This window comes from Bos mutus, chromosome 14, assembly GCF_027580195.1.
Source record: "Bos mutus isolate GX-2022 chromosome 14, NWIPB_WYAK_1.1, whole genome shotgun sequence".
Classification (NCBI taxonomy): domain Eukaryota; kingdom Metazoa; phylum Chordata; class Mammalia; order Artiodactyla; family Bovidae; genus Bos; species Bos mutus.
In genome coordinates, this window is record NC_091630.1 from 17,937,199 (window position 1) to 17,950,067 (window position 12,869).

Consider the following 12,869-nt stretch of genomic DNA (forward strand, 5'->3'; position numbering starts at 1 on the left):
GGAAGGTTCCCTTTTATCCACATCCTTGCCAATACTTGTTTTCTGATAACAACCATTCTGATAGGTGTGAGGTGATATCTCCTTCTGTTTTTAATTTGCATTTCCTTAATTATTAGTGACATTGAGCATCTTTTCTTTTGGCCATCTGTATGTCTTTTCTGGAAAAATGTTCATCCAGGTCCTCTGCCATTCTTTTAAATGGGATTTTTTATATTGGTAAGAAATCTGACTTGGTATTTGACATTCAGTAGGCTGCCTTTTCACATGGTAGATGATTTCGTTCACTGTGCAAAAGCGAGTGGGTTTGACCTGGGCTCCTTTAGAATTTCTCCCTCTGCTCTGGGACTTGGAGCATGTTGAGATTTTGCATGTGCCCTGTAGGAGCACCCCGTCCCACCCCGCCCCCCAGCTCTCAAAGGTAAGCCCAGTTTTTCAGAAAGGTAAGCTCAGTTTTTCAGAAAGGTAAGCTCAGTTTTTTAGCCAGTTTTTAAATCCCTGACCAGATGTCCTGGGCGCTCATCTTTCCAGTGCAGAACTCCCAGACTAGGAGCCCACCATGGGCTCAGACCCCTCTCGCTCCTTGGGGAGACCTCTGCGTGTGTGATATTCTTCCCACTTGGGGTCAAGGACTTGGGGGTGTGAGTCTGGACTATACCAGTCTCTCCCCCTCCTATGCATCTTGTTGTGGCTCCTTCTTTGTATCTTTAGCTGTAGAGACTCTTTTCTGCTAGTCTTTAGGTGGTTGCCATAGGTAGTTACTCTGTAAACAGTTGTAATTGTGGTGTACCTGTGGGAGGAGGTGAGCTCGGAGTCTATCTTCTCCATCACCATGACGAACCTTTCCAAAATTTATATTTAACTAGAGAATATGCTATGGAAAATCTTTCATATTTATAAATTAACCTCATTTCTAGCAAAAGAATGAATTGTGTAAATTTAATATAAAAAGCTAATCTGTACATGTAAGAGAATTCAGGTAAACCGGTAGCACAGACAATGACCAGTAGGGTATATGATGATAATCAGGGTATTCTCTCACTACGATGTGATCTTCCCCAAAGGCTTTGAAGAAAGCGAAGTATAAAGGGTCTTTAAAAGAGTCTAATGAATTAAGTGAAAAACTGAAAGTATTAGTCACTCAATCGTGTCCCACTCTTTATGACCCCATTGACTGTAGCCCACCAGGGTCCTCTATCCATGGAATTCTCCAGGCAAGAATACTGGAGGTGATGAGTTAAGGCCTGTCTTAATTCTGGAGTATTCTCTCATGCTATGGTAGCCCAAGGTTGAGCTCCACAGGAATCTGATTTGGTCCTTAATTAACCCAAGTTTGAAGGAACTTCTGAAGTCAATTGAAAGGTTTAGACCATTTTTAAAGTGAAACTGAGGTGGTACTGGTTGGGTACAACCAGGAGAGGGGACGGGGTGAGCGGCACACACAGGCCTCCTGACGCAGCACCGCTTTTGCCATATTCCTCCTAAGATCATTTAGCTTTCCATTTAATCTTTAGTTTTTTATGAAATGTCAAGAAGGCAGTCAACATATTCATACATATTACTTTCATGACGTATTAACTGTGTAACAGGAAAACAGAGGTTGTAATACAAAGTGTTTTGCTACAATTATTAGCTTGAATTTAACTGACTGTAGTTTCATAACCTAATGTTGCCAGAGTAGGATCTCTTACAAGTTAAGATTTTTACTTTTCAGATGAGGATTTATAATGCTTCTCTCTTCATAATTTAGTAACAGACCTATTTACTTTCTAACCAATCTACTTAAAAAAAAAATTAAATTCTGTAGTGAAGAAAGCAGCTTCTTTCTGAAGGAAGGCGGGTCTTTGACATGAAGAAAGGATACTTTCAAACAGTGTTTGTTGAGAACTTCAGCAGATGCCTCTCTCTGGGCTGAGACTAGAATATTGAATCCTCTCAGTGGCTTGCAATATTTATGAACTTACCATACAGCAAATGAATGTTTCTGTTCTTATAAAAACGCCTGTGCACAAACCATACAGCAGCGATACATTAGTATTTACATTTATTTCATGTATGCAGTTTACACACTCACTACTGAACAAAATTGGAATGCAGACAAATATACAAATACCATAATAAGCATGATCAAATAAAATAACTGGCACTAGTGTTATAAGCATATTAATGGGCCTGGTGAGAAAAGTGATGAAAGAAGACTGCAGCCCATGGCATTTTTCCTTTTATCAAAAGAAAACGCTTAGTAGCACCATAATGGTAATACTTAATAGAAACATGTAAGATGGAATATTTTAACTGCTAATCACTGAGGTGAGCCTGTTTTATTTAAGGGAATTATACTGGAAGTTAACAGTATAGGCAATATTTTGGCCAACTTTTGTTTATGTCAGTTGAACATGTTCCATAAACAAGAGCAAAGGAAAATAAAGCCAGCCATACACGGACCCCTCCTTAGTACTTGGTACAAACTCTGCGCCATGCTTTGATTTCATGACTGGAGAAGGTATGTGCTAAAAACTGAGGTTATTATGTAAAGTTGTTCACTAAAGCCTGAGTGTGTCTTTGGTAGGCTAATACTTTTTCAGCATTGTTACTGTAATTATACTGATGTTTCTCTATCCTGTATTTTTCTACATAATCCAAGGTGACTAAGGAGGACATTATGGAAAACAATACAGCAAAACTCTCAAAACATGTAGGCCCTTAAAATCCAGTCTATTCCCAAGGCACCAAGGATCAACGGGGTGCAAAGTTCCCCTTTGGGAAAGGTGACTTTTTGTAATACTTATAAACTAATGGAATTTTATTTTGCAGCTTCGTATATCTTATTTGGTGCTGTCAGTATACTTAATTACCTACTTTTACACTTGTCTTCTAAGATGGCAACAATATACAAGCTAAATAGAGTACCAGGTATTTCTATTTCAAAGTTGTGCAAAACTGCCACAATCTTGCTCAAGGTGTCTAAGTATCCACATGGTAGCAAATGGGCTGCATTAAGCTGTATATATCCACATTGCATGTGAAGAAGAAATGAAATTTATGCCCAGTTATGAACAGAAATGTTACAAAGAATATCATATACTGAGAATAACCTGCAAGGTTCTTTAAATAGTATCCCTTAGTGGTTTCAATAAAATGTCACTAACCACTTATCCCTAAGCCTCAAGTTCTCTTCATAAGAATGCTGTAGAACTGCATTAGTACTTTATATTGATTATAAATTAAGCCAAATTTCTATCTAAATACACAAGTATGTGCTTCAAGCACTGATTTGTGGCAAACACACAAAACATAATTCTCTTAAGAATTATTGTCCTTACGATAATGCACTTTTAAAGCTTTCATTTCATAGTTTGGTAATTAAGATCCACATGAAACACAATGCTTTGCTGAACATAGAAAACGTATCTGCATTATGATTATGTAACCCGGCCTTTGCTGGCAACTTGAAACTTAAAAAACAGCCATCTGTAGTTCAACCAGCTCCAAACAAGGTTTTTCAAGTGGTAATTATTTTGCAGCATTTATAGGTCTATATATCAGTCTGAATTGCAACTTTTAATTCCATTGTCTGATGTGAGTGGTTGTTATTTGTTTCTTTTAGTGCACTGCCAAAATATAAATCAACACTGGGTTTTATTCCACTGTTACCATGTTCTTCGGCAATATGGTTCAACTGTGGAACTTCTGAACATGAAGCAGTTTGGGTAAGCACAGAAATGCTACACTGATGGGGGGAATTTTCCAGTCGGTCATTTTCTACCTCAGGAAGAATGTTAACAGTAGCAAAGCGGGCGTGATAATCAGTGGAACCATGACTACAAGAAGTTTTCATGCTTTCTAGGTCAGAACAACTAAACTCAGAAAAGTGACTAGAGTGGGAATCTGCTACGGACGGCATACTGTCACTGAGGGACGGAGCCTCAAATTCACTTGAGTTCGTGCTTTGTTGTTCTAACAACTGTGCATCCATGTCCTCTCGGGTCTCGTTTATCTTCATGTTACTCTTTTTCCTCAATTTACCACTTTTTGATTTCTTTCCTGCTGTTGCTTCTTTGGACCACTTGGTGGCGCTGGATTTACCTTCAGGCAAGCCACCGGACGAGCCCGCAGGATGGCTTCGGGTGGCACTGCCATCCTCCACACTGCTGCTTCCACTGTTGTGCCTGAACTTGGATGGCTTTGATTCAATATCTACCTGAACCTCCATACTGTTGCCTTCTCTGGAACAGAAGTGAAACAAATATAAATTTTTGACTTCCTCTTTTTTTATTTTTTATTAAATACAAATGTATCAAAGGGGGAGAGTTTCTGGGTGAAATGTTAAAAGACTGTATAAAAGCATCAGAACAAATTAATGCAGGATACATTCTACTAATGGAAAAAAGCTGCTTGAAATAAGAGAACTGTCTTTATAACAATGCTTCAAATAGGGGGAAAAAGAAAAAACCAAAAGCAACCATGCTCACTTCTTACACTGTTCCAGGTACTACGCTACCTTCTCCATTTTTTTTCCAGAACAGTTGTATTGAGAGAGAATTTGCATATCATAAATCCACCTGTTTAAAGTACACAATTCAGTGGTTTGTAGTATATTCACAGTTGTCCAGTCATCACCATGACTGAACTCAAGAACATTTTCATTGTCCGCCAAAGAAGCCCTGTACCATTAGCAGCCAGTTCCCATTCTCCCCGCCCCTCAACCCCGAGCAACCACTAATCTCCTTTCTGTCTCTATGGATCTGCCTGTTTTGGACATCTCTCACTACTTACATTTTTCAGAGAACCTAACAGAAGAGATAACAATTATTTACCATAATTCTGCTTAATGATAGGGATACAAATTAATCTAAAAATGCTTTTGACTTTACAACAACTTTTTCCTTACTTGTCCAGTGGGATATAGGAATTCAGAATGGATCCTGCCATTGCCTTGGTGCTGGCATTATCACTAACTGTCCCCAAGCTGACTGTGCCGGACTCTCCACTTAGGCTGTACCGTTCTTTCTGTACATCTGCTTGTACTTCCAACCTTAAAGAGAGGGGTATCAGAAAAAGACAAAAATTATACATAGTATCAGCACTACTATGAGTATGCTTATCTTCAAGTAACTGAGTAACAAGAAGCTAATTTAGAGACAACTATAAACATTATTTTTTTCAGCTTCCTTTTATTTGATTATTCAAATTCTACTGCAGTATACTGAAGAGTACCAGTTATCTGAATAAAATGGGAAAATTAGCTGTCTGCCAGGTAAGGTAGTTACAGAGTAACACAAATAGAATAGAAAGGATTTTAGAATGGATGCTTAAACATGCTCCATCATTCTCACTTAGGGTGTGGCACTCTGCTTCCCTGCTGCTGCTGTTGCTAAGTCACTTCAGTCGTGTCCGACTCTGTGCGACCCAAGATAGCAGCCCACCAGGCTCACCCATCCCTGGGATTCTCCAGGGAAGAACACTGGAGTGGGTTGCCATTTCCTTCTCCAATGCGTTAAAGTGAAAAGTGAAAGTGAAGTCACTCAATTGTGTCCGACTCCTAGCGACCCCACGGACTGCAGCCTACCAGCAAAACACCAAATCTGAATACATTAAAACCCATTCTAAGATCAATGAATCAAAAAATTCTGGGCATCTGTATATTAAAAATGGTTCTAAATTTAACACCTGACTCTTAAAAAAATAATAATATACACCACTGTAACTTAAGAGTTTGTGTTTAAAAGCACACTACCTAAAAATAACTATAACTGATTTATCTTTTAATTCATGTATTTTCCCCTACATTTAAAAAACCCCTAAAGCTAATAAAAGTGAATTAAAGAGGAAATAAGAGAAGATAAAAATGCTTAACTTATCCTACCTATTATCTACATAGCTTTTGGTAAAAGACTTTGTGAGAATTAAATAACCATTAATACAGAAAAGGGCCCAGGCAGACTCTTGGACTCAGCCTGTGCACTCCCGACATCCTGACACCACCTGTCCCCTCAGGCTTCAGCCAGTGTCTCATTTCCCAACATCCAGCTGTGGCTGCCTCCCAAGAGATGTAAGTACAGGCTTAATCACTGCCTTTACAGTGTTCACCAGAGAAGCTCCAGCACTGACTCATAAAATCTGACAAGTGTAGTGAACAAAAAAATGGCATAATGTTATCCCTAAGATTTGGTTTTTACCTCATCAGATCTCCTCATTCACTGTTCACCACTAAATTTCATTTTCTGAAACCTTAAAACTTACTTGAAACCTTATTGTTTTCAACCCTGACACAGTAGGATTATATGTAATCATCGTGCTTTGTGTTCAAAATTCTCATCTAATTAGTTTACAGTTAAAGCAAAACAATGCAGTTTTCTTACCTGTTGAAACAGTTTACCATGGCACTTCCTGACAGACTCCCTGTGATACTGGCTCCGGCGAGCGCCATGGTGCTGGCCGTCTCACTTAGGTTGTCCCGGATGGCTCCTATTCGATCCATGTGGCTCCCGCTTGCACTCAAACTGCCAGTCAAACCACCAACACTTCCCTCCCCTATGCTGGGGTTGTGTCTTGCTTCTGCTACTGAAGTTGTGTCTAAATGCAAATATTTCAAAGAAATTAGTGTGATTATTAATTTCCCTCTCCTTAAGAGTCTGTCGTGATTTTCAGATAGGATGCATTTTCATATAAAGTGTAAAACATACAGAGGAATAGAAAAGATGTCTGGAGTCAGGGACATATAACTATGGGATAATAGTAAAGGGAAACACCTCACAGCGAAGCTGGATTAAGGACTGGGCCTCAGTTTTAAATGGTCACTACAGGCATATCTTGGAGGAACTGTGGGTTTGGTTGCAGACCATGGTAATAAAGCAAATATCACAATAATGTGAATCCTGAAGTTTTGGTCCTCCTAGAGCATATACAAGTTATGTTTATACTATACTACAGTCAAGTGTGCAATAGCATTATGTCTAAAAATTGTGTATACCATTGATTTAAAAAATTCTTTATGGCTAAAAATTGCTAACCATCATCTGACAAGTCAGGATTGCCACAAACTTTCTTCAATTTGTACAAATACGTAATGAGCTATAAAGTGCAATAAAATGAAGTACACCTGCAATTTAGATGAAAATCTAGAAGATTTAAAATTTCTATAAAGAACCTAATTGTTGAAAAATTTAGCTGACTTTGGAGGAAAATTATGTGATGGTTTTCAGTAAGGGTGTCTTGAGGTCAGTAAGAATGGGTCAAAAGTTGACTTCTGAATATATTCCATAGTTCCGATTGTAAGTTATTATGAGGTCTGATACCATTATATTTCAATCTTTCAGTACTTTTTCACATGCTTTATACTGGAGAATTTACTTATTTGCTCTAATATTTGAGCTCCTATTATATAACCCAACTCTGTTTCTAAGTGCTGGGACACAGTGAATCAGAGACAAACATCTTGCCCTCAAAAGACTTATGCTCCAATTGGGGAGAGCAATAAATACAATTACATGGTGACAAATGCTATGAGAAAAAATGAATCAGAATAAAGAGGAGTCAGTAAAAGGCAGAGAGTGATGAGGAGTGCATGCATCTCTGTGTGTGAGCCTGCATGCCTGTTTGCTGTTTTATATAGTGTAATGAGAGAAGCCCTCTCTGAAAAGGAAGTGAAGGAGTGAGCCATGAAATTATCTGGGGGAAGGGTAATCCAGGCAGAGGAAACTTCAAGTTTAAAAGCCTAGCAGTAGAAGTATGTTTGGCATCTCAGGATCAAGGACAGGAGGTATAAAATAGAGTGACAAGGGAAGAGTTCAAAGATGCAGCTCAGGAAAGACCACAGCTGGACTTATGGGCCATGGTAGCGGCTGTGGATTCCATTCCCTCACCCCTGGTACAGTCAGAAGCACTGAGAGAATTCTGAACATAAGTTAGATCTAACTAATGGATCACATAAAACGCTACTACTATAACACAGGCAAGAAGAGAGTAGTTTGTACTAGTGGAACAGAGATGGTGAGAAATGGTTGAATTATGGCTAAACACTGGAGGAACCAGCAGAATCTGCTGATGAAAAGGGGAGAGTAATCTTAAGTAAAGGTTTTAGCACAGCAATAGCAAGAATAAAGAGACTACTTAATGAGGTAAGGATGACTGAGAGGCCAACAAGTTTTAGAGTGAAGAGTTTGGTTATAGAGAAGTCAAGCTTGCAATTCTTGTTAAGACATTCAAGTGCAGATTAAAGAGAAGAGTTACATGTACAAACTGAAGTTCAGAGGACAGTTCTAGCCTAGATATAAATTTAAGAGTCATCTGTCTATATATATTATTTAATAGAGATTACCTAGGGAGTGAGTATAGATAAATCTGAGAATGAGCCCTGGGAAACTCCAAAATTCAGAGGTTAGGAAAGGAAAATGAATCAGCAAAAAAGACTGAGAAGTGGCCACAAGATAAGAGAAGACAAGTAGAGAAAATGTTTTAAGGAGGGCATGCTCTACCATGTCAAGTATACTGTCAGAGTAAGATGGAAATCAAGAACGGGCCACTATATTTGCTTCATGGAGGTACCTGGTGACTCTGCTTTGGTGGAGTGGTAGAGAGGAAATTTTGGACTGGTAGGGACCAAAATCTAATTGGAGTGAGTCCAAGAGAAAATGGGAGGTAGGAAATAGAACATTATCTTCACACACATGCAGATTACAGATAAACCTCAGCTTACTGCACTTCAAAGATATATATATATATATACACTTACAAGTAAAATAAAGAAAGTGAAGTTGCTCAGTTGTGTCTGACTCTTTGCGACCCCATGGACTGTAGCCTACCAGGTTCCTCCGTCCATGGGATTTTCCAGGCAAGAAAACTGGAGTGGGTTGCCATTTCCTTCTCCAGGGGATCTTCCCAACCCAGGCACTGAACCCTGGTCTCTTGCATTGAAGGCAGACGCTTCACTGTCTGAGCCCAGGGAAGTCAAAAAGTAAAAGGTTTGTGGCAACTCTGCTGTGAGCAAGTTGATCAGCGCCATTTCCCCAACATCATTTGCTCACCTGGTGTCTCTTGTCACATTTCAAACTTTTTCATTATTATTGTATTTGTTATGGTGATCAGTGATCAATGATCTCTGATGTTACTACTGTCATTGTTCTGGGGTGCCATGAACTGTGCCGATACATGACACATATATACTAACAACTGATAAATGTGTGTTCTGATAGCTCCACTGACGATGGGCTGTTCCCCCTTCTCTCTCCCTTCTCCTTGGCCTCCCTATTCCCTAAGACACAACAATATTGAAATTAGGTCAATTAAAAACCCTACAATGGCCCCTAAGTTTTTAAGTGAAAAGAACTGCACATCTTTTACTTTAAATCAAAAGCTAGAAGTGATTAAACTTAGTGAGGAATGTTCTTCGAACGTCAGAGCAGGCTGAAAGGCTAGGCCTCTTGTGCCATTTAGCTAAGCTGTGAACACAAAGGAAACAGTCTTGAAGGAAATTAAAAGTCCTACTCCAGTGAACACATGAATGATAAGAAAGCAAAATAGCCTTATCGCCGACATGGAGGAAGTTGTAGGAGTTCGGATAGAAGATCAAACCAGCCACCACATTCCCTTAAGCCAAAGCCTAACCCAGAGCAAGGCCCTGCCTTTAATTCTACAAAGACTGAGCGAGGTGAGGAAGCTGCAGAAGAAAAGTTTGAAGCTAGCAGTGTTGGTTCACAAGGTTTAAGGAAAGAAGCTGTCTCTGTAACATACAAGTGCAAAGTGAAGCAAAAGTTCTGATGTAGAAGCTGCAACAAGTTATCCAGAAGATTTAGCTAAGATACTTAAGGAAGGTGGCTATACTAAATAATAGATTTTTAATACAGAGGAAACACCTCCTATTGCAAGAAAATGCGATCTAGGACTCTCATAGCTAGAGAGAAGTCAATGCCTGGCTTCAAAGCTTCACAGAACAGGCTGACTCTCTTATTAGGGGCTAATGCAGCTGGTGACTTGAAGCTGAAGCTAGTCAGTGCTCATCTACCATTCCAAAAATCCTAGGGCCCTTAGGAATTAGGCTAAATCTACTCTGCTTGTGCTTTATAAATGAAACAACAAAGCCTAAATGACAGCACATCTATTTACAATATAACTTACTGAATATTTTAAGCCCACTATTGAGTCCTACTGCTCAGAAAAAAAAGGATTCCTTTCAAAATATTACTAGCTCACTGGCAATGCATCTGGTGACCCAAAGCTCTGATGGAGATATATGACAAGATTAATGTTTTCATGCCTGCCAACTCAACATCCATTCTGCAGCTCATGGATCAAGGGTTCATTTCAACTTTTAACACTTCATGATTTAAGAAATACATTCTCTAAGGCTATAGATGCCATTCATCAGAAACAACGATTCCTCTGATGAATCTGAATAAAGTAAATTGAAAACCTTCTGGAAAGGATTCACCATTCTAGATGCCATTAAGAACTTTTACAATCCGTGGCAAGTGATCAAAATATCAACATTAGGTGGAGTTGTAAAGAAATAACAAAAAAGTTGATTCCAACCCTTAGGAGTTAGACTTCAATGGAGAAAGTAACTGCAGATGTGGTGGAAATTGCAAGAGAACTATAACTGGGGCCTGAAGATGACTGAATTGCTGCAATCTCATGATAAAACTTTCATGAATGAGTAGTTGTTTCCTATGGATAAGCAAAGAAAGTGGTTTCCTGAGATGGAATCTACTTATGGTGAAGGTGCTATGAAAATTCCTGAAATGACAACAAAGGATGTAAATTATTACATAAACTTAGCTGATGAAGCAGTGGCAGGATTTGAGAGGACTGACTCCAATTCTGAAAGAAGTTTTTCTGTGGGTAAAATGCTATCAAACTGCACTGCATGTGAAATCATTTGGGAAGGGAAGAGGAAGAGGCAATCGCTACAAAGTTTATTGTTATCTTATTTTAAGAAATTGCCTCAGCTACCCCAATCTTCAGCAACCACCACCCTGATTAGTCAGCAACCAGCAACATCAAGGCAGGACCCTACACGGGCAAAGAATATGACTTGCTGAAGGCTCCCATGATGACTGAAATTTTTTTAGCAATAAAGTATATTTAAATTAAGATATATACACATTTTTAGACATAATGCTATTGCACATTTAATAGACTATAGTATAGTCTAAACATAACTTCTATATGCAGTGGGAAACCCCAAAATTCATGTCTTGCTTTAATGTGATGTTTGTTGCAGTGGTCTGGATCAGAACGTGTAACACCTCCAAGGTATGCCTGTACTTCCATGAAACAACTTCTTTAATAAGAACTGTTGGAATTTCTTTAAGAAAAACTTCCACACTTTAAAAAGTGTAACTTATACTCCTACTGGTAGTCTATGATGGCCTTTATATGATCCATTTGTTTAAAAATAATGCCTGTTTCTCTGAATAACATTAGGTTGAAGGTATTTTCTACTCATTGGGTATCTGCATTTATTCTTTTATGAACTGCAGTTCTCTTCTATCCTTTTATTACTGATTTGTAATGCTTTACACAAAATTAAAGATTAAAAGTCTAGACTTTCTAAGATACTAGATTTCTGTTGGAGGTTACAGGTACCCAGAACCATTCCACCCTCTTTCATCTGTGAATCTCTCCTCAGCAGCTCTTCTCTGATATACTTCTGGGTGAATACTATTAGGACTAGTAAGAGAGCAAAGCATGTTACCTACAGCCTCCCACTTACACTATTACCACTAGTAAGTACATTTTCTTCCTTTGCTGAAAGGACTTACCTACAGCTGTATTTGTTCCACCAACATTTATATCATTTTCATCATCAAACTCAATTCTGACTCCTTTTCCATTGCCTGCTGAGACTCCACAACCTCCACTTCGACAGAGAGAAATTGGAACAACACCATAGACATAAGCTAACATAATAGGAACACCAATACCTAAAAAGGAATTAAATTGGTCATTACAAACCAAAAAATAAATCACAGAAACACACATTTTAGAAAGTTTTCTCAAGATAAAGTATACAGGAGAAAAGTGTTAGGGTTCTGTAACTCTTGACCAAAGCAGATTCACCCAACTATTAAAGGATGCAAGCAGATTCAAAGCTTCTAGCCCATCAGGTGACACATATGAGGTTATATATATATAATCTTTCATGTGCCAGGGCTCTAAACTTTCTCTTGGTGGGGAACCATTAGTAATTTACCAACTATCCCTATGGCTAGCCTCTTAAGTTTATATTACTTGTAACCAATTTGGTTACTAAATGAGAGGCTTTCTATAGGTTCAGCTTACTGTCCCTAAATAAAAGTAACTCTCTAATCTTTAACAATAAGATGCTCTGGTTTTCAAATTTCTTCCACAAAATTTTAAATAAAATGTGAGGTAATAACTATTTTTAAGTATTTCTTACCTACAGTTACTGCAGCTACAACGGGAGACACGATTACGGACAATGTTACACCACCTGCTATGGCCAAATTCCGTTTGTGCTTTGAAACATCCTTGCCTTCATATCGATTGTGAATCTTGAATTAAAAATAAAAATGGGGATGATGGATTAAAGAAAAACCATGTTACGTATTTAATTTAAATGAAATAGACCTAGATTTGCTGGAAGTGTAAAGTGATTTATCTTATAACTTCATAGTTAAGTGTCCAAATTCAAGGTAAATATATTATTGTTCTTAAATCATATTATCATTTGCTTTATTAATAATTTGTTTACATAAAACAGTTATTTAATAGGTTTTACTTTGTGTTTATTTTTAAACTGTCTTGAGTAAAAGTAGTCCTTATAATCTTATTCAGGAACAGGATAAATCATGTTTTGAACAAAGACAACATTAAGAACATTATTTTCAACATAGTTAGGAGCTGGATAT

General features: G+C 38.2%; 1 protein-coding gene across 2 annotated transcripts in view; it reads right to left on the reverse strand.

The window, feature by feature from the left end:
* Positions 1-2,024: 2,024 nt before the first annotated feature.
* Positions 2,025-12,869, reverse strand: part of RNF19A (ring finger protein 19A, RBR E3 ubiquitin protein ligase) — a 55,409-nt gene continuing 44,564 nt past the window's right edge. For both annotated transcript variants that reach the window (XM_070383048.1, XM_070383049.1), the window contains exons 6-10: positions 12,398-12,512; positions 11,760-11,921; positions 6,360-6,573; positions 4,889-5,032; positions 2,025-4,223 (exon numbers count right to left, since the gene is read on the reverse strand). In XM_070383048.1, coding sequence (XP_070239149.1) covers positions 3,533-4,223; positions 4,889-5,032; positions 6,360-6,573; positions 11,760-11,921; positions 12,398-12,512 — 1,326 coding nt within the window. In that variant the 3' untranslated portion in view covers positions 2,025-3,532. The remainder of the gene's footprint in view (positions 4,224-4,888; positions 5,033-6,359; positions 6,574-11,759; positions 11,922-12,397; positions 12,513-12,869) is intronic.